General features: G+C 40.6%; 1 protein-coding gene and 1 long non-coding RNA gene across 2 annotated transcripts in view; one reads left to right on the forward strand and one right to left on the reverse strand.

Moving 5' to 3' along the window:
* Nucleotides 1-2: 2 nt before the first annotated feature.
* Nucleotides 3-7,303, forward strand: LOC115090352. Its single transcript, XR_003856386.1, has 3 exons — nucleotides 3-142; nucleotides 3,926-4,020; nucleotides 4,207-7,303. It is a non-coding gene; the product is annotated as an uncharacterized LOC115090352 (long non-coding RNA).
* Nucleotides 7,304-12,723: 5,420 nt separating this feature from the next.
* The window catches only part of GNA13 (G protein subunit alpha 13), an 85,228-nt gene continuing 76,778 nt past the window's right edge, over nucleotides 12,724-21,173 (reverse strand). Inside the window, exon 4 of the mRNA XM_029599324.1 lies at nucleotides 12,724-19,303. Coding sequence (XP_029455184.1) covers nucleotides 18,731-19,303 — 573 coding nt within the window. The 3' untranslated portion in view covers nucleotides 12,724-18,730. The remainder of the gene's footprint in view (nucleotides 19,304-21,173) is intronic.

The following is a 21,173-nucleotide window of genomic DNA, read 5'->3' on the forward strand; positions in this document are numbered from 1 at the left end:
AAGGCAAAGAGCTGGACGGCAGTGCTGTGCAGTAATAGTCTATACGGTACAATTTCAAAAAGTCTCAGCTCGGGGGATGGTAGACCTTTGCCACACAGTGTCCAAGCCTAAAGCAGGGGGATTTTTATCTCCATAAATCGACGTAAGTCCGGTAAATTTAGTGGCATATACTGTTAAAGTAATACAAGGAAATAAAACCGTGTAAAATAAAAGTGAAACTGTTTAGACTCGAAAAAAAAAGCACTTATATAACAATGTGAAAGTTCAAAATGCTGGCCGGGCTCTATTGCTATTAAATATTAGACAGTTGGTAGCAATACAGTTTTGCGTCACGGCCGTGTTTCGCTGGTGGGGCTGCCGCGGGAGGGACCTGCAAATAAATTCCAGAAGAAAAACAAAATAAACAAGCTTCAGAATGGAACAGTGGCAAATAACAACGAAAACATTTATATGTTAGTACAGTATTCATACTCACGAACAGATTCAATGTTTTACACGGAACAGCAGCGCCGTAGGCAAGCCATTTGGCACCCATGGCTAAGTGGAAAAAAAAATTGAGCACTCACCCTAAACACAACACATATTGCCACAAATCGGGAGACTGTTATATGAGAGGGGGGGATTGTCATGTTTTGTGCAAAAGAAAAGATGAGCTGTACGTTTGCAAAGTGGTGATATTCCATTCACTAAACTGAACAGAAAATGCTTTTTTTTTCTACTCTTGTTTTCTAGACATTTTATATTTTTCTAATCAGGTTGGTCCTCATCTCCATATACTGCTTTCCTCTTCTTGGTCTCCTAACTCCTTTAACAGGGTCTTCTGTTCATTATCTGTTTTATTTCTCTCCTCTCTTTTTCAGGCCCCCCCCCCATCCCTAATATCTTTTCTTTTTCTTCATCTCTGCCTTTCTATTCACTCATCTAGATTTCACCCCCCCCTTCTCGCTATCCAGTTTTCTGTGCCAATCCTACACCTTTCCAACTCTTTCCTACATTGCCCACTCTCCGTCCTCCATCTCCCCCTCCATGAGAGAGGAGGGAGAGGGTTTCAAGAGCACAAGAAAGAATGCAGCTGTGAGGGGAAGGACAAGGGGGCCAAATAGCTGGAGATGGTAAAGCCATCCTTCTGAAAATCCAAATACACTACATCTACTGGTTCTCCTTTATCCACATGTTTATTAACCCCATCAAAAAAATGAAGCAGATTTGTTAGGCAAGACTTCCCTTGGGTAAATCCATGTTGGCTATGTTTCATTAAACCATGTCTTTCTATATGCTCTACAATTTTGATCTTGAGAATAGTTTCCACTATTTTTCCCAGCACTGAAGTTAGGCTCACTGGTCTACAGTTACCCGGCTCGCCCCTGGAGCCTTTTTTAAATATTGGAGTTACATTGGCCACCCTCCAGTCTTCCGGTATAATGGATGATTTTAATGATAGGTTACAAATTTTAACTAATTGATCAGAAATTTCATTTTTTAGTTCCTTCAGTACCCTAGGATGCATACCATCCAGTCCAGGTGATTTTCTACTCTTTAGTTTGTCAATCTGGTCTACTACATCTTCCAGGTTCACAGTGATTTTGTTCAGTTCATCTGACTCATCACCCCTGAAAACCATCTCCGAAACTGGTATCTTCCCAACATCCTCATTAGTAAACACAGAAGCAAAGAATTCATTTAGTTTTTCTGCAATGGCCTTATCTTCCCTAAGAGCCCCTTTAACCCCTCAGTCATCTAATGGTCCAACTGACTCCCTCACAAGTTGCTTGCATTGGATATATTTAAAAAAAGTTTTTATTATGAGTTTTTGCCTCTATGGCCAACTTCATTTCAAATTCTCTCTTCACCTGTCTTATCAATGTTTTACACTTAACTTGACAATGCTTATATTTTATCCTATTTTCTTCAGATGGATCCTTCTTCCAATTTTTGAAGGATTTTTTTTGGCTAAACTAGCCTCTTTCACCTCACCTTTTAACCATGACTGTAATCGTTTTTCCTTCCTTCTACCTTTCTTAATGCATGGAATACATATGGACTGCACCTCTAGGAGTGTATTTTTAAACAATGTCCAAGCCTGTTGAACACTTTTAACCTTTGCAGCTGCACCTTTCAGTTTTTTTCTAACTATTTTCCTCATTTTATCAAAGTTTCCCTTTTGAAAGTTTAGTGTTAGGGCTGCAGATTTACTTATTGTTCCCCTTCCAGTTATTAGTTTAAATTTGATCATGTTATGATCACTGTTGCCAAGTGGCCCCACCACCGTTACTTCTCTCACCAAAGCCTGAGTTCCACTAAGAAATAAATCTAAAATAGCTCTCTCTCTTGTTGGTTCCTGAACCAATTGCTCCATGAAGCAATCATTTATTACATCCAGGAACTTTATGTCTCTAGAAAGTCCTGATGTTACATTTACCCAGTCAATATTGGGGTAATTGAAATCTCCCATTATTATTGCACTGCCAAATTGGTTTGCTTCCCTGAATTCTCTTAGCATTTCATCATCTGTCTGACCATTTTGTCCAGGTGGAAGGTAATATACTCCTATCACTATACTCTTACCCAACACACATGGGATTTCTACCCATATAGATTCTACTGAGCATTTAGTCTCTTGTATGATCTTTATCCTGTTGGACTCTATACCCTCCCAGACATAAAGTGCCACCCCCCCCCCCCCCCACCAAGTTGATCCTCACTGTCATTGTGATATAATTTGTACCTTGATATAGCACTGTCCCATTGGTTATCCTCCTTCCACCAAGTCTCTCTGATGCTAATTATGTCAATCTCATCATTTGCTGCTATACACTCTAACTCTCCCATCTTACTTCTTAGACTTCTGGCATTGGCATACTGACATTTCAAAGTGTGTTTTTTTGTTTGTTTTAACAACCTGCTTTTCGGTTGTTTGGGATATTTCAGAAATCATTAGCTTTGGTGATTTTTTACATATAGGCATATGGACTATGTTTGCTTTTAATGGAACCTCTCTGTTGGGATGCCCTAACACTCCTGTTTCATTAGTATCCTTCAAGGATTCATTTCTCCAAACCATGCACTGCTGAGTGACTGTCGGCTTTCCCCCTTGTTCTAGTTTAAAAGCTGCTCTATCTCCTTTTTGAAAGTTAGTGCCAGCAGCTTGGTTCCAACTCTGGTTAAGGTGGAGCCCATCCTTTCGGAAAAATGTCTCCCCTTTCCCCAAAAGTTTGCCCAGTTCCTTACAAAGCTGAATCCCTCTTTGTTGCACCATTGTCTCATCGACACATTGAGACTCTGGAGCTCTGCCTGCCTCTGGGGACCTACATGTGGAACAGGGAGCATTTCAGAGAATGCCACCCTGGAGGTTCTGGATTTCAGCTTCCTACCTAAAATCCTAAATTTGGCTTCCAGAACCTCTCTCCCACATTTTCCTATGTCGTTGGTGCCCACATGTACCACGACAGCCAGCTCCTCCCCAGCACGGTCTATAATCCTATCTAGGTGACACATGAGGTCTGCCACCTTCGCACCTTTGGATGCACAAGTTGAGTAATGTCTTAAAAATTGTAGGTTTTCGCTGAAGAAGTGTGTGAAAAAGGAGAGAGGGACAGGGAGCATACCGAACAGGATTACATGAGTAATGGCCCATGGGCTGATATAGTGCCGGGGGGGGGCAAAGCTCTAAAGAGACTAAATGTTCTCATAGGTTACTGCCTCTGTGGAAGGCAAACTGTAGTGGGGGGGGGGGGGGTTTACAATGGTGGCTACCATTGCGTGACGGTATGTCTCCTAATTTGAGTCTGACTACATTTATTCTCTTAGATTAGTCATGCTCAGAATCGGGTTTGTTTCTTCTCTCCTTTACTGAGCCACATTGCAATGTTAATTTTAGCTCCTCTTTGGACACTTTTTTCCTGTCACATTGTTTACTCTTTTGCAGAAAATTCTTCCCATACATCTCTGCACTGCTGGATTTATCTGGCTGACTCCTGCCTCCAAGCCCTTGCCTCAAATCAGTTTCAGCCACAGCCTCTGGTAGGTAACCTTGCGATATTCATAGTATTACAATTATATCCACAATGCTATTGCTTAAGCCTGCCCTGGGTATATTGAATCTGTTTGTGTACATGAATACTGTTACTGCTCTAACATAGGACTGTGTGTTGTCTTCATTGCATTAGCCGCTGTTCTATTCTGAAGCTTATTTTGTTTCTCTTCTAGAATTTGTGGGTCCCTCTTGACACAGCCCCACCGGCACAACACGGACATAGTGAGGGACTGTACTGCTGCTAAACATTTGATTAGTCCAACCAGCATTTTGAACTTTCACATTGTTGCATAAGTGCTTTCTTCAAGTCTGAAGAATTTTAATTTTATTTCACACATTTTTTTCTTGTATTTGCTACTTTTGCGTGTGATCTCTTTACTCCAGCTGGGTGTTTGTTATTGTTAAAGTAATATCCATAACGATTATAATGAGTAGGACAAGGAGGAAAAAATAAAAATCTTAGTAACTCAAGTAAAGATATAGGTTACAGAAAGTACACCATGTCTTAGGTTTTGGAACTGGTTCGTTTTGTTCTCAGTTAGGTTTTATTTCTGGCCTGAGGGCAGGCTACCATATTGTTTTGGTGTTACAGCCTCTGTTTCGCTTTAGTCCTCTAGGATGATAGACAGTTTTTCTTACTCTTTTATGGAAAGTCTTGAATTTTCTCTGGGAGCTTTGGTAAGTGTGCATTTCTAATTTTTTTTGTATTTTGCACAGGAGGAAATGCATTTTTGTTTCTTGCTCTCTAGCATTGCATAGAGACAGACTTGCAGAAAGTGGAATGTTAGGAAACTGCACTGAATTTCAGAGCACAGTTTTAAACACAAGCTACTTTCTTTTTTAAATTCCTGTTACAATAAGCTAATGCGATGCTAATGCATCTGGAGTTAAAATGTGTGCTCAGCACAGGCTGAATATACATTTTAACTCAGAGGGGAGGGGGGTATAGAGCTTACCTATTGCAGCGTTGCTGCCTTGAGTGCGAGGGGAAGATTGTAGCACCGAAAAAAATCTCAAAAGTGGAAAATAAAAGCTCTGTTTCTTTATTGCATTGGAGAAAATAACTTTGGCAACTGCAATTTTTGGCAGGTGGAGGGAAGGATAAAGAGAGGTTTAAGTTTTTATTCGGTTTATTTCCTAAAGACGACCCTTTTTGGCTCGTGTTTATATTTTTCTGTCTCAGCAGCCACTGGTATCAGTAACTATTCATTTATAATTTCTTTTACTACCCCACTTTGTCTTTATGCTTTAAAAGGGAACAAATTTAAAACAACCCTGGAAACCTTTTTTTTTGTTAATTTATATTTTAAAAAAAAAGCAGCCCCCAAAGCATGCCTAATTTTCTTTACTACATTGTTTTAGGATTATTTTGAAATATTACACTGCCTCCAGTTGCGGTCTGAATTTCTGTGACGTGACAGCAGTGCTAGAAACTTAACTCCATCCCTGACCAGGAGTAAAGTTTCCAGCACTAAGAAAACCCAGCTTAGGCCAAGGAGAACTGCTTAATGCCCTTCCTTCATGTGAAGATGCTAAGCAGGATGTACACATTATGTGTGTGCATAAAACTCCTTCCTGCATCAGCAGTAAGGTTTGTGGGTGGGTAAAACTATGCGTTCAACAGAACACATTTTATTGCATTAGCCTAAAAGTGTCATCTTGGAGTTTCCAGTTTACATTTGTCTGCATTTTTCTAATTCTAGTCTATGGTCACTTGTTTGACGATTGGCTACCAGTTTTAGGCATTTGTGACAAAGGCGTGCAAAACAAAATGATTACAATCCTTTTGGTTCCATTTGCATTTTATTTTGGAGACAGTAATTTGAACGTTCTTTCTACATTGGTAACCTAGCGTTATGAATCTAAGAGGGTGCTGCTGCTCATCAGATACCCTTCTCCACAACATACAGTAGCCAAAGAAGAGAGAGTTATGCACTTGGCCTTTTGGCTAAGATCCAAGTGTAGGATGTGAGCTTGGTCAACACTGAGGCCTAAACTAAGGTGAGGTTAAATGGGAGAGATCAATAAATGGAAGAATATAAACCTTTTAACTCCCGCATGCTCTTCAAGGGAAGGAAAGAGAAAGAAATGAAACAGCAGAATGTTTACATGTTAATATCAACTAGCTAAACCACAAACCCTACAAGAACAAGATTCATAATCAGATTGCTGAAGACAGCAGACAAGCAGGATTCCCCTGAAGTGAAGTAACAGATTCTGCAAATATTTACAGTACCAGTACTCCGATCAAAAAAACAAATGGAAAATACAAGGTTTACATTTTTTTATTTTTTTTTAATTTGTAGCTGTATAATTGCCTCCATGCCTTGTATTAAGTGCTGCTTTGTATTATGGCTCTTTAAACACTTCACTCTTGCATTGTAAGGTGTAAAGAGGTATACACGAGAGCCCCAGAATACCTTAAAGCAGGGGTGCGCAAACTGGACTACGGGCCCCCCCCCAGCCACTTAGGTGTTCAGGAAATCCCTAATTTATTTAATATTTTTTAATATATATTTCTATACCGGACTTCATGAATAAAATTCATATCAGGCCGGTTTACATGGAACTTGGGATTAACAAGTGTAACCAAACAAGAAGGCCGAAGCAAGCAAAGTTACATATAACAGGGACATAGAACTTGGGGGCTATAGTAGCCAGGAAGTAGGCAGATCGGAAATTAACAACATATAAATAATATGAGACGGGTTAAGAGATTAGTGAACATCCCATTCCTTGGGCTGAGTCCGATGTGCTGAGTCAGACGTGAAATTTTGACTTAGGAGAAGGCTTGGAGGAAAAGCCACGTCTAAGTTTTCTTTGAAAGGTATGAAGGCAGGGTTCAAGTCTTAGGTTGAATATGCACGAGATTTGAATGCACCTACCTCCTGTGTATGTAATATGCACGAGATTTGCATGCACCTACCTCCTGTATATGTAAATATTTATCATGCATATTCATTAGGGATATTCTGGAAACCCAACTAGCTGGGGAGCCATAGGACAGGTTTGAGCTCCCCTGCCTTAAAGGACCAGATCCAGAGATCTGGCCCAGTTCACGTTAAGCAACAAGCCTCAGGTAACCTGGTCCAGGCAGAGGCCCATGGGAAAGGGTACTAGCCAGGCCAACAGGGAACAGGAGACCCATGGGAGAGAAGGAAACCTATATATAAGTTGTGATTCTCATTTTTTGATTGCTGAACTGCAGAAAACTGTAGAACTGCTGTTTTGGTTATTTTTGTCACTAATAAAAGTTTATGCAAAGCTTTCTACCAAAGTTCAGCCTGAATCTCTCTGGTTACTCTTGAGATCACTCAAGATGCCACATAAGGTTTAACTGCAAGGAGTAAGGCTTTTTGAGGCATGAATGTGTAAATAATTTATTTCTACTACCAGGGGTTATTTTAAAACAGATAACTGTAAAAATACATTCATACATTTTTAGAGCCATTGTTTTATAATATAGATTTTCCCTGGTGTATTTTTAATCCATTCAACCATCTGTAAAGCATTGTTTCCCGTCGATAGCAGGGCTGAATTAGCCATGCTGTCATAGGATCTGTCAATCAGGTCCGGGAGGTGGAGCTTGTCAAAGCAGAGAGTAGAGTTTTGCTTCTGCTGCTGCGCGTGTGTTCCCGCGCAGGAAAGTAACGGAATCTCCTCAGTCTGTTCTTTCCGCGCACAGGATCACAGACGGAGCTGTTCTCCTCAGCGTTAATCTTTAAACACGTCAAAATCGAGGTTTAAACCCTGTAGTTGCGGCAAGGTAATGTCTGTTACGGATGGCCATGACCGATGTTACTGATGCCTGGGGCCAGATCACAATCGTGAAGATTGTGAATTTTGTTCAAGGATGTCTCCGAGAGCCCTGAAACAACGGGCCTACAGGCTCCCCGGATCCATCGGAGGCTCATTCGTTACCTGGCCCAGCTATCTTACTGGCTCCCTCAAAAAAAGAGGGCATCATCATGGGAACCTCAGTTCTCCAATCTTGGAGGTAAGAACTTGGCAGACCGGCAAAGGCCATCGGATTTTAAACAATCCATACAGCGAGAATCGTCGGCGCAGGAGACAATGGCGACCAAAATATTGTGAAAAACCTAGATATTGACAAGGGTGTTTACTCTACTAAAATCCATTGAGACATTTCTGTCACACTAACAGCATGTCTCAACTTATTCTTCGGATATGGTTGTACATTTCAAGTTTAGTTTATTAGTACAATCAAAATCAGCCAAATGTGAATAGCTGGTTTAGTCCTACCTAGTAAATATAACCATGGTATGTGGCAATATTTTGAGTTTGACACAGAGCCTATATGATCAGAAAGTTTGAGATCCAGGTCACACAGACACTGTTGCAAGAAGTTAGAGGTTGCAATTTGACCCTAACAGTTGCATTCTGATTGGCTGAGAAAAGCAAGTTTGCTTACCGTAAACAGTGTTTTCCGTGGATAGCAGGGTGAATTAATCATGTATTCTGGGGATCGTCCTCCAGCTGGCGGAGCTCCTCAAAGCACCCAGAGCTGTGTGCGTGCCTGTGTATATAGCCACACGATCTCCAGGTCTGTCTTAGTCAATTAGCCAAGCTTGCATGTGTACAGTCTGGAGAGGTGGGGGGGTTAGCATGGCTAATTCACACTATCCATGGAAAACACCATTTACAGTAAGCAAACTTGCTTCCCCCCCCCCCCCACCCCACACACAAGCAGGAGTGGATTAGCCATGTATTCTGGGGACTCCCCTGCTAGCAGGTAGGGCACCCTCTGGTCCCTGGAAGCAATGGTGATCCTATCTTATTGGGGGTGCGCTCAACCTATCACATCACTGCAGACAGTCTCTTCAGATGTTCCTGCCAAAAGAATGCTCGGTCGCACTGCTGTCCCCATAGCAGCCTGCTGGCTAAGGTAGTTGTGAGAAGTAATGTATGCAATGACGACCACATGGCGACTCTACATATGTCCTGAGTAGGTACTTCGTTGAGTAGACGATGGATACTACCATTGCTCTGATTTAGCAAGCCTTTGCTGATGTAGGTAGCGTCCGCTGTCTTTATGTTAGGACAAGATACGCTGAGACATCCTTGACAATATGGCTCTCTTGGAACCTGGTAGTCCGGAACATATGGATTAAAGGATGCAAAGTTGAGAAGCTCTGGACTCTGAGCATGCATGTTCTTCATAGCAAGCTGAGGCACTCCTACAGCCTGCTTTGTGAAGCAGTCTTCCCATCTCAGATATATGCGGTCCCAGAAGGGTTACTTACTTGAATTAAAGGGGTAAACTGGTACCCCATTGGAAAGGAGCAAGGACATGTTTTCGGTGGTACTTACCACCATAGCACTTGTAGCTCACTGATTCTCCTGTTGATGTTTCAGGCAACCAAGATGCACTTTCTTCCTGAGGGGATACCTCATCTGGCTACCGATCATGAGTTCAAGGGCATCTGCTGCTCCAGGGGTTAAGATCCTACAGCACCGGTGGTCTTTGAGCAGGTGGGCATATTTAGAGGATACTTTTGACAATTCTGGGGGCTCACGGGTAGCATGACACCAAGATACCCTCAGGGAGAGTGATAGCAGAATATTGCTGACACGTACTCTACGGGTGCTGTTGTTAGGCTTGCCCGATCCAGCGAGAGGTGATGTTGCAATAGACAGTCCTGGGCAGGAGAAGGATAGACTCCACTGCTCAATAATACCTCATGTTGGAGATCTTTCCCTGGAGGGTGCCAGGCCATCCAGGGTTAATCATGGTAAGCACTGGTGTGTTCTCGCTGTCCTTTCAAATCCCACCCTGTGTGGCAGGGAAGGAGGTACATGAGGTTGAGAGGGAACCTGTCCCATGCAGTTGGGTTCAGGTTGGCAGGTGGGTGAGATGGGTATTCCTGTTACCAATACCACCCTACCCTTCTGACCATAAGACTGGTACTACCTAGTCTTGCGTTTCTTATGAAGATGGGGTGAGTCTGTTGTGTATGGTAGACTCTCCCCTGATGGCCCATCTGGGCCGGACTTCCTTCACTTGTGAAGAATATCTATCTCTGACTACTTCTGGCTCACTCAGGGAATGATTTCTGAGCTGCCCCACTAGATTGACTGCCAAGAGGCATCCCTGTCTACATCTGAGGAAGCACCTTCACTGTAACCCCTCCTCCGTGGTTCTGGTGACACCGTTTCCTATGGCAGGAGCCCATATATTAAAGACTTTGCCAACCCCTTATCTGCCCCCGCGTGCCTATCATGCAAGGTTGAATTCATCATCAGTAGTAGCTTGTAGGCTGTGTTGCCAAAGAATGGACTTTGCGGAACCTGCCTCCTGTTGCAGCAGACTCCCCCCCCCCACAAGCTTGTTGCTGCTTTTGGGGGAGGGTTGCTATCCAGCAGTTGTAATGGTCCAGCTTTGAGGGCTAGAGGCCCTCACACCAGGACTGCACAGTTAGGCATTCCCGTCTGGAGTTTACGCTGTGAAGAGCCTACTGTGATTGCCGACAGAAGAGTCGCTGGGCAGCTCTAGAGACGTGCGCCTGAAGTAGACACACCCGGGAGCAACTGCCTTCTCTTGCAGTGACCAGATAGTCCCCTGAACAAGAGAAATGTCTGGAGTCACTGGGAGTTAGCTCCCACTAGATAAACGCCATATTGGGTGCCCCCCTCGTGCCATGTTGCTCCAGGGCTCCTACCCTGAACTGGCGCTGCGCCCTGGTCACTATCTCCTAATGCGACCCCCTCTAGGGCTAGCTGGGATCAGTCTGTCTTTGCCTGGAAGCACCTGATGAATCAGCATCTCTAGGGTGGAGGGTGCCCCCTGCGGCCACAAGCATCAGTGTTGGCGGGAAGCAATACGCCTTCGCAACACATCGGTACCACTCAGTCATTCACCCACTCTATCTCAGGATATGACTCCCTGTGGGATACCGGGGCTTACCCAAGGCAGCTTTCGCCACCGTCAGCCATTGTACTGAACCTTCCTGGCCCCTTGACAGATCCTTGTATGCATGCTGTTCCCCTCAAGGGGCAGCACTACAGTCCATCACAGACACCAGCCCCACCAGTAGTTCCACCTTGCTGGGGTGCTACCCGCGGCCGGCCTCTGCCCTCCCTGTGCCGATGCATCAGGTTTTAGTGTGGCGGCCCGATATTTCCCGTGGTGCCAGTGTTGATAACTATGCACTGGCCACTCAGGCGAAGGCATCCCATGTTGTTGGGGAGCTCCCTAGGGAAGGGTTCCCTGACAAATCAGGAGCCGGAGGAGCTGTTCGTCCAGCGGTTGTTCCCCTGCTTCCCCTCCATAGAGACCTGCAGCGGGTTAAGCAACATGGGTCTACCTGATCCTAGCTCCACCGAGCCGGAGCTTGCAAACTCCTCCTCCCCTAGGCCCTGCATATAACGGAGGGAGCTGGAGCCGGCCTAAGGCCATTGCCACATCATTTCCCCCGATGTTGCTCCATAACGAGTGGCAGGAGAACTTGAATGCTGACCCCGGTGCAGGGCTTACAGGCGGCGGCAAGCCTTGGACTCCGTGGAACTTCTGGCTCTGGGTGGCTGTGATCTACCCCCTGCCAAATGCAGGGTCAGGAGGGAGGGCGGAGAGGTTCACCAATCCTGCAGGAAACGAGAAAAAGAAATTAGTAAAAGAGGAGACTCCGCATGCACCATGCAGCACCAAGAAACAAGGACTGAGGCAGATTGGGAGACTGTGTGGCTAAATACACAGGCAGGTACACAGAGATATGCCACCTACAGGAGCTGAGGACGATTCCCAGAGTACATGGCTAATCCACCTCTGTTTATCTGTGGAAAACTGAACTTTTGGAAACAGCTAGCCTTTTCATAATGGCAGCTTTAACATTTTATTTTCAATTTTCTTTCATTCCCCCTTCTCAAGGGCAATGGCTGAGCAAACCTGTTCCTCTTCTAGAGGGGAAGTATCTTACAAGGTTGCCCTTATCAGTGCCCCTAACTACCAACAGGTGTCAACCTGGTTGCAAACAACCATCAGCATTATCCCCTAGCCACCAAACTATCATATCTAATGTACCCAAACCTTCCTGGCTCCAACAGGCAGGAAATCCCAAACTTAGGTTTCCTGGGCAGTCACAGTAGAATTATAAAGCAGGGACCCACGTTTAATGAAGTCTTCTATCCTTATTGGCTGAAGTTCAGCACCTTCAACTTCATGAGCTAGCTATTTTCCTGTTTGACAAGTTTCTATTTTTATGACTAAACCACAGAGATCCAGAAAGTCTCCTTTAAACTATGTTCCAAGCAAAATACAACCTCTAGCCACAAAGTATACTCCAGGAGCCCATGACTTTAATATGAAACAGTGAACTACCTATAGTGAAGATGGTGTCACCATATCAGAAAATAGTACTTCAAAGCTGTGCTAGAGCGATACAAGATGGCACCTTATCTAAAAATACATTTTAGGCAAAATGTACTTATTTGTGAAAAATAATGTGCTGTGATTTGTATTATTCTCTTACTGGGCAATATAACACTTAGGTCCTGATTCACTAAAATATTTCTCCCACTGCCTATGGGACAGAGGAAAAAAAACCCACACTGCACCAGGCCCTTAAATATTCAATATTGACATTCAGCAATATCACTGCAAGCTACTTTTGCAATTACAGGTAAAGAGATAACAAATTGTAATAGATACTAAATAATCTTCATGGCAGACTGAGTCTTTATAATGTGTTTATTAAAAGGTCAGTAATTTTGTTTTTACAAGGCAAAGAAAATTTGCAAAAGTATACGCAGAATAATGGACAACTGAAAGCAACAAAGCTTTATTAGTAATATAACAATGTTCTACAAAACCAAAGGATGTTAGCACATTTGTTTTGCATAATCTCCTTTAGAAATAATTTATTGCCAATTGAACAAAGCAAGAAAATCTACAACCAAATGAAATGCTCAGTTCCTGAAAAGTTATGATACATACTGTATGTATAACTCCTAAATCACAAATCTTTACACAAAACCAATAAAAACATGTTAGGTATCTACGAAGTTGTTACAAAAAATATTTTCAAAAAAAGGTAAGACAAAGCAAAGGGAGGCACTTTGAAGAACACTAGGAAACTTTCTTCCTACTTACCCTCATGGGACTGACTGGATACACAATTGTTTTGCATCACGTTCTGGCAAACAGACAATTATATTGTATTATGGGTTATTATGGAATTCCTGTTTAGATGATTCCTCACTTCCCCCTGGGCTTATGTCATTCAACCACACAAATCCAACAGGGAGGAAAATGATGAGCCATACAGGATATCCAAAAAAGTAGAAATGATCATGCCATCTGTTTATGGGAGGCACAGTCAGAACCAGTCAGTTTAGCAGGGCTACTCAGAAATGAAACTATTAGCCCATCCCCAGAGGAACTAATTTTGCTTTTATATAGGTTGTCATTATACAGTATAAAGTTTAAAAAATAGATAATTCAAAGTTGGTTGTGTTTTCAAATACAAGTTAGCAAAAATTAGAAAAAAGGTAGTTAACTAATGTTTCAAAATAAAATCCCTGCTGAAAAAAAACATTTGAATGTTTACTTGCCATTTGAATCCAATAATCTATTAGCTTGTGCACCATATAGTGTGATGTTATCCATATAATTTGTTTACTTTTGGAAATAAAAAATGTAGTATACTCCATTATCTGCTTAAGAAACACCCAGCTATATGAACACTCAGCTAAATAATGCAAACTGACAAAAGAAAATGGATGTATTGTGTCATCTCGTAAACAAATTTCTAATTTATAGACCTGAGCAACTGCAAGCTAAGAGAATTATTTCAATCACCACACTATTTTCTTCATCATTATTAGTTAAAAATTCACTGGATCAAATATTTTGGTACCAAAGACATAGCAGTAACTATACTGAAAGTGTACAATTTAAAATCCACTGCAAAAAGTTTGTGCATGATATTTGTTATACAAGTTATACTTGCAAGTATCACAGTGATTGTTAAATGCTACCTGATGGCACTGGAACGTTAGCATTTCTAGTCAGGATGTAGGACAAATTTCTCCCTTATTTGCACAATACTTGGAATGAACCCTGCTCTTGGTACCACAGTTTGATAGATCACACCACAACTCAGAAGGTGCAACTGGTAGCAGTTTCAATTGAGATAACAAAAGCAGCAAAGGAGAGATCTTTTTCCAAATTAGTTTCTGGTAACAATTTTCCTCTTAAAATTCTTAATGCTGATCAACACAAATAATTACATTAATACATTAAGACTATCTTGTGAAACAATTTGGTTCAGTACACATCTTGATAAAAGCATTTTTCACTTTGAAAGAAGCACAGGTTGTGTGCAAGCATTGGTGTTTTTAGGACTATCTTCCAGTGTTCCCAATTCACTAAAATGTATCAAGGATAAGTCTAGCTGAGAAAAGAAATTGTATCCAGAGTAAAAAGGCATCAATATAAAAGTCAAATCCTACTGTAAATGATCTCATGTTTATCAACCAGACTTTTTGCTTTTTATTCAGGTTAGTATGTGCACAACTGTTGACAATGTCCTACAGCATGTATTTTACTAGATTAAATTCATGATCAAAAGTCAATTTAAGGCAATAAATCTTTTTAACCTTTTTTTTTTTAGATGAAATTTTTTTCAAAAAAGGTGGACAAACAAATCTGAGTGTAATTCCCTTTAGGGATAAAAATGTCAAACTCCTTTTGGAATTTCAATTTGTGACTTGTAATGCATTTCTGAAAAAAAAAATTCTCACTAAGAAACACCAGGAAACAAAATTCCATGGGTCATCTTTTGAAAAATAGTCTTATTTCACCTGGTGTTGGCTTGGCTACAAAATCCTCTCAATTTATACAAATTTTGTCTTCGGTACATTTTAGAATTCAATACACATACCTATGTTCTTGACAGAACAGCTTTCGGCATGTAATGTAAGGCCCTGGTTTACACTATAAGGCATACATACTCTATGCTAAGGCTGCTCAAAAGTAAACAAAACTGATTTTTGACAAATAACTGCATATGCATTTGGATCAGGCACTGTTAATATATACCATAAAATAGTCTGAGGAAGGTTAGTAATGAAACAGTCATTAAAATTTCAACTGGTTAAATGGACAAATCCTCCGTTGCAAAACTGAAAATCCAGCATACTATGTGAATTAGAAAACAAGCCATGCAAGCTAATGTGTCTATGCTTTTCAAAGTACCCATCCATAATGCTCTTTGCTGTCTAAAATCCTTAAAAAAAAAAAAAAAAAAAAGTTTTAACACAACCACAACCTCAAGAAAGTGTACAACCTTGCTGCACCAATTGTTTTTGACATTTATCTACACTGAACACTCTACTACTTCACCTCCCAAAAAACAAATTCTAAAAAGGGATTTAACCAAACAGAAGAATGCTAATTTAGCTTATTTTTAAAAAAGTTTTAGAATGTAAAACTATTTTTCAAAGGTTATGTCTAATTTTCTCTTAAATATTTGCTTGTGGAGAATTACTTTCCATGCACAAGGATTTACTAGTACCCTTTTTCTGGAGGTATGGAGACCAATGTTCAAAAAGGTCTTTTAAATGTGCAAAGTATTTGGTCTGCACTTGGATATTGTATCCAAGCTGTTTGGCATTTCTTCAGTTACCTAAATCTTTAAAGGACACTTTCCAGCCTGTCACAGAGAAAAAAAAAAAAAAAAAGACCAGTCTTACCCTTGTGAAATACTTAGGAGTGTGACATGCAGCTTAACCAGAGAAAGGTGATAGTGAGGAAAATCATGAATTAGTCATGGAACACACCAGATACACCAGAAAGCAGGGTCAAAATCTTTAAAAGTTACTTTCTGTGAAAACTCATTCTGCAAGTTGTGTTTAATGCAACTTGAAACTAATTGGAAATAGCTGGCAACCAGTATCTTTAGAAATTAAAGGTTTTTCTCCTGCAAGGAAAGACAGATCAAATAACTGACCATTCCTAATGTAAATATCACACACACACCCCCTCTGACCCCCCCCCAAAAAAAAATGAAGCCTGGGGTGGAAGAAAAACTGGCCCACCAGCAGGACTCCTCCCCCTCCACCCCCTAGGGGCAGAAGCAGGACTCTTGAAACCCCCCCCCCCCTCCCCAGGGGGTAGCAGCAGCAAGGCCTTGCCTGGTGGCCCTAGACAAGACAGGAGCAGCAGAAGGACCATTCTGATAGGATAAGAGGACTCCATGGTCAGAAGCAGCAAGAGGAAGGCCATGACCAAGTTTTGGAGGTGTTGAGGCAGTAGAACTGTAGAGCCCACAGAAGAGCAGCAGATCCGAGTAGTATGAACTGTTTTGGAGGGTGGGGGGGGAAGATCGATAGAATAGTAGAAGATGAGTGGGGGGGGGGGAGGGGGGACGACAAGGGGGATGGAGTTGAAGTTGGCAAAATTAGGAAACCAAAGAGGGGGATGATGGATCTGAACAGTGAAGGAATGAGGATAGTGAGAGAAGGAGCAAGCAAGTCGCTTTTGTATTGAGTCACAAATATTCCACAGCTACATCTGAAGAATGCACTTTAGGTCAGAGAGTAGATTTCTATAATTTTCCTAAGAGGAGAGTCCCCCGTGATACCTCTCTGCCTTCCCAATGAAAAGAGAGACAAGTATCCTAAATTGGCCCACCAAAAATCTGGTAATATCTCTAGGCAGCGAAGACATGGAGGCCATTGGTTGGTTTATTACATGCTGCCAATTTTCTTAAACAAAATAAAAAACATTCATATCAGCCAACTGAGCTCCAGAGAAGGCAACTGCTGAAGTTTCAGTCAGTTTCTTTAAAAGAAAACTAGTTCTATCCCTTTTTAAAAGTCCAGGGTTAAGACGCTCAGAGTAATCCTCAGTCTTGCATCTGTTTTTGGCAAGAAAAAAAGTCCAGCTACATAACACATTTGTGGCATTCTTCTGCAAGTATGCAAGTGCTGAACAAAAACGGAATACTGGTAGGTATCAAAATTCACTCTGCACCGCTGACCACTAAATAAAATCTAAAAAAACCCCAACAGCTTTTACCTGTGGTGAAAGACACATCCTGGTTTGCTAAAATTAGGAGATTCATTAAAATCAAGTCCCCTGTTGCAATAAAGGCACATGAAAGTTTTAGCCATATTAAGTACCTGAGAGCACCAAATCAGTAATAGTGAAATTATTCTACCTTCCATAATCTTTAAGCAGAATTTTCAGAAAAAGCACTTAGTAAAACAATGCTATATTTGTTACTTTCATCAATACTCACAATTCACCTCAACATATGAGTTGTGAATTTAAATTATTTCAAGATGGAAAAACTGGATTTTCTAATCGAATCTAAACTTATACTATACTTTATTTGCAAAAGTTGTCATGGCAGGGACTCTGGTGAAATTTAACCAGATGAAGAGATTTAAACTTCTGTAATTTCCCAAGTCTCACATGTGTCTATAAACAGCAATTCATATTGTTAAGGCCAAAATTATTTTTTCCAACTTCAAGTAGCTCAAGAACTAACTTCAACACTGATTACCCAAGTGTGCCTTATTCTTAAAAAAAAAAAAAAAAAAAAAACAAAAAAAAAACACAAAACAAAAAAACCCCCACAACACAAACAAAAAATAAAAAACCGTTAAGAATGGGGCTTATGCCTTTAAAAAGTTTCCCCAAGACAGCGGTGGGGGAGGAAACCTAACAGTACAAAATACAGGAACTGAAAATTTATCTTAATCTTGGATCCATTTACCTTCAAGCTGGCCTTTGGGTAATTTACTTTTACAAAAAAGTGAAAACCTTGACAAAGTAATCACATTTGTGTAACTGCAACAGATACTGTACAGATAAACACAGTTTTGACTTCTAGTGGCAGATTGTTCAGAAAAACGGTACAATGTTATTACTATCAAAAGTGCTTGATTACAAAATACAAATTTGGACTACAAAATTGACTATTTCCCCCCTTTGACAAAAATATTCTGTGATACTGGATTGAAGATTAAGTTCAACAATATGTCCGTCCCCCCCACACACTTTTTGGCCTCTCGTACCCATTACGTGAACATCTGTCATTAGTTTAAATCAAAAATGCATATTATGTAAACTTTAAATACCGCTTAAAAAACATTGTTCAATGAAAACAAAAAAGTTAAAAATAGTTGTGTTCCATGCTGACTGATCGTCCAAGGAAAAAAAACAGTTAAGGCTAAGTAATGCAGCAAACTTCTAATATGATGGAATACACTCATATCTGCATTCAATTTTTCCTATAGCCATTGTTTCTACTGCAAGTACAGCTTAAATCATCTTAACACAATAAAATGCAAAAAAAAATTTAATTTAATTTCAGAAGAGTCCTTCAGAAATCCTTTGCCTTACCACATGCCTACCCAACCTTAATAGTCCACGACAAATACACGTGTCCACTTAACCAGTCTGATAGTTGGGAGAGGTGAAAGCTTGAAGCTCCGTACTTACTGCAGGACTGCTAAAAATTCCAACTGGACTGGAAGTTGAAGCTAAAGTGGAAGAAGTTAAAAAGCCTGATCTTGAACAAAATTGGCAATACCATTTTCAATCAGCCTTATAGCCAAATATAAAGTCTGAAGAAAAAAATGGTTTTCTACTTCTGGTGTAAACAGCTAAAATGTTTAAGGAAAAAAAAAAAAGCACATAAGGCAGAGCATTAAAACTGAAGTCTGCCCACATCACTGCAGCATGAGCTGCTTGAGGTTGTCATGAAGGATGGTGTCCTTGACATCACGGAATACCAGGCGGATGTTTTCAGTGTTGATAGCAGTGGTGAAGTGGTGGTACAGAGGTTTTTGCTGCTGATCTCGGCGCTTGCTACGGAAACAATCTACCAGGAATTTTTGGACATCTGATAAGTAGTGGGGGTCCCCTTCATACTCTGGGAAGTAGTCCTTGATGCTCACGATTTTTACTTTCTCCTCAAGCAAGTCTGTCTTGTTTAGGAAAAGTATGATGGAGACATTACTGAAAACTCGGTTGTTGACTATTGTTTCAAAAATGTTTAGAGACTCCGTAAGGCGGTTTGTCAGTCGATCTTCCATCAGCACCTGGTCATATTCGCTCGATGACACAAGGAACAGTATAGATGTTACACTGTCAAAGCACTCAAACCATCGTTTTCTCTCTGATCTTTGGCCACCAACATCAACCATTTTAAATGGAACATTTTTAATTTCAAAATCATACTCATGAATTCCTTTCGTGGGTCTTCGTGCCAGCAGAATGTCTTGCTGAGAAGGTAGATAATCCTACAATAAAAACACACACTTAAGACTCTCTACATTTGTGATCACAAATCTTAGCAAAAGAGTTTGTAAATTAAGAAAATTATGTTGAAAGGTTAGTTAGGAAAACATTAAAGTACATGTGGAGAACTTCTATAATAATCACAGAGTGATAAACACACACTTGCATCAGTCTCGCATACATACTGACAATTCAAATTTGAATTGCTCAGGTAATATTAACCCTTCATACCTAGTCATCTCTCATTCAAAGAGCCTCTAGCATTCAGTGCACTTTGGAAAACTCAGAAAATCTATATAAAAAAAGTGATTAAGTAGGAGACCGAACTGATTAGCTTCCATGCACCAAAAGCTAAAGTAGGCCTTCACCATACTGTTTTAATTCAGTCCATCTCTAGGTCAAATTCTTTACAAAATTACTTGTATTTTAAGTATCTGACATGCCTTTCCCTCTTCCACCATACGAAGACTTTAGATTAGTTGTCTCAGATTGTCATGCAGAGCCTTTAATCTTTTAAATATATCATCAGCAGTAAGAGGCAGTTTCTCACCACCTTTCTGAAGTTTCCGGATTTATAACACAATCTTTGTAATTCAGTCAGCCACAATACAGTTAACAACTCCTGCCTTACAAGACTACCGAAGCATGGGTAATCAGATGCATGTATTATAGTTTTTACAATTATCAGCAAATCCCATGATCACACAAAATTACTTTAATCTGTCAGACTTCAATTATACACCCTTGTATTAATTACACTGACAAAAAGCTATTCTTTTAAAGTTACAGTTTTACTGCAAACCATGCTTTTTATAATAAAGTCTGGATATGAGATTTAAGTTATTTAAATACACAATGTACCAGAAAGAGGTGCTTCAAGGTTTAAATGCATGGTGAAGGTAAAAACAGCCAGGGCAACACAAGCTGAATCTCTACATCTACAAACTGGGTAACGCCACCTTAACATGAATGAGGCGTGAAGAGCTTTTTCTATTGCAAGAATAGAAATTAGAGATCTGCATGTTAATGAATTTGGAACAGCTGTGCTGCCTTTGGCATGCATGTTTCTGCTCTACGCCCTTCCAATACACAGACCTGAAGTTCTTTGAAAAATACTCAAAAGAGAGCTTATAAGATAAAAGTCCCTGCCCATCTATGGATAAGGAGACAAATGATACAAATCTGCTTACAATGAGCTGTCTGTATAAGACAATCAGATCACTACATTTTGTTTACTTGTATTTTATATTGCTGTTCCCTGCATAGGGTGTTTTTAGAATTGAAGTAGGTCATAAAATGTAGTATACATTTTCCCACCCACAATTTATTCTCTAAATTCTGGGAAACCTTTACAGGATTAAATTTAGCAAGATTATTTTGCACAGCTGGACAAAAACAATACACTTGTGTCCATCGCAACTTCAATTGCCCTAAATAAAACAAATCTTAAAGTGACTTTGTATAGAACACATTTTTGATGTGAGATCTGTGGTCATTTTACTTCTATTAGTTAACAGCACATTTCAAATATTTTGTTAGCTAGGCATCATATATAAGGACAGTAAAACAGTGACCTTGTTGAGATAGACAATCATTAACAGAGAAAACAAAAACAGTTTCCACAACTGGTGATCATAAGACACACCCTAGGGATAAAGAGTAAACATAAGACATTCTTCTGATGAGGTGATGGGACCCAGCATGCATACTACAATTATTTACATAGCCCTGCACATGCAAACCACAAGATACCACCTACCCCACTTTATAATCTGAACTGGGAGCTTGGAAGATTTTTATTTACTTAAATGGGCTACAATTGGAGTCTGTCAGAGTAGCTGCATAGAATGTGAAAAGGGCAGGTTGCCTTTA

This window comes from Rhinatrema bivittatum, chromosome 4 (assembly GCF_901001135.1).
Source record: "Rhinatrema bivittatum chromosome 4, aRhiBiv1.1, whole genome shotgun sequence".
NCBI lineage: Eukaryota > Metazoa > Chordata > Amphibia > Gymnophiona > Rhinatrematidae > Rhinatrema > Rhinatrema bivittatum.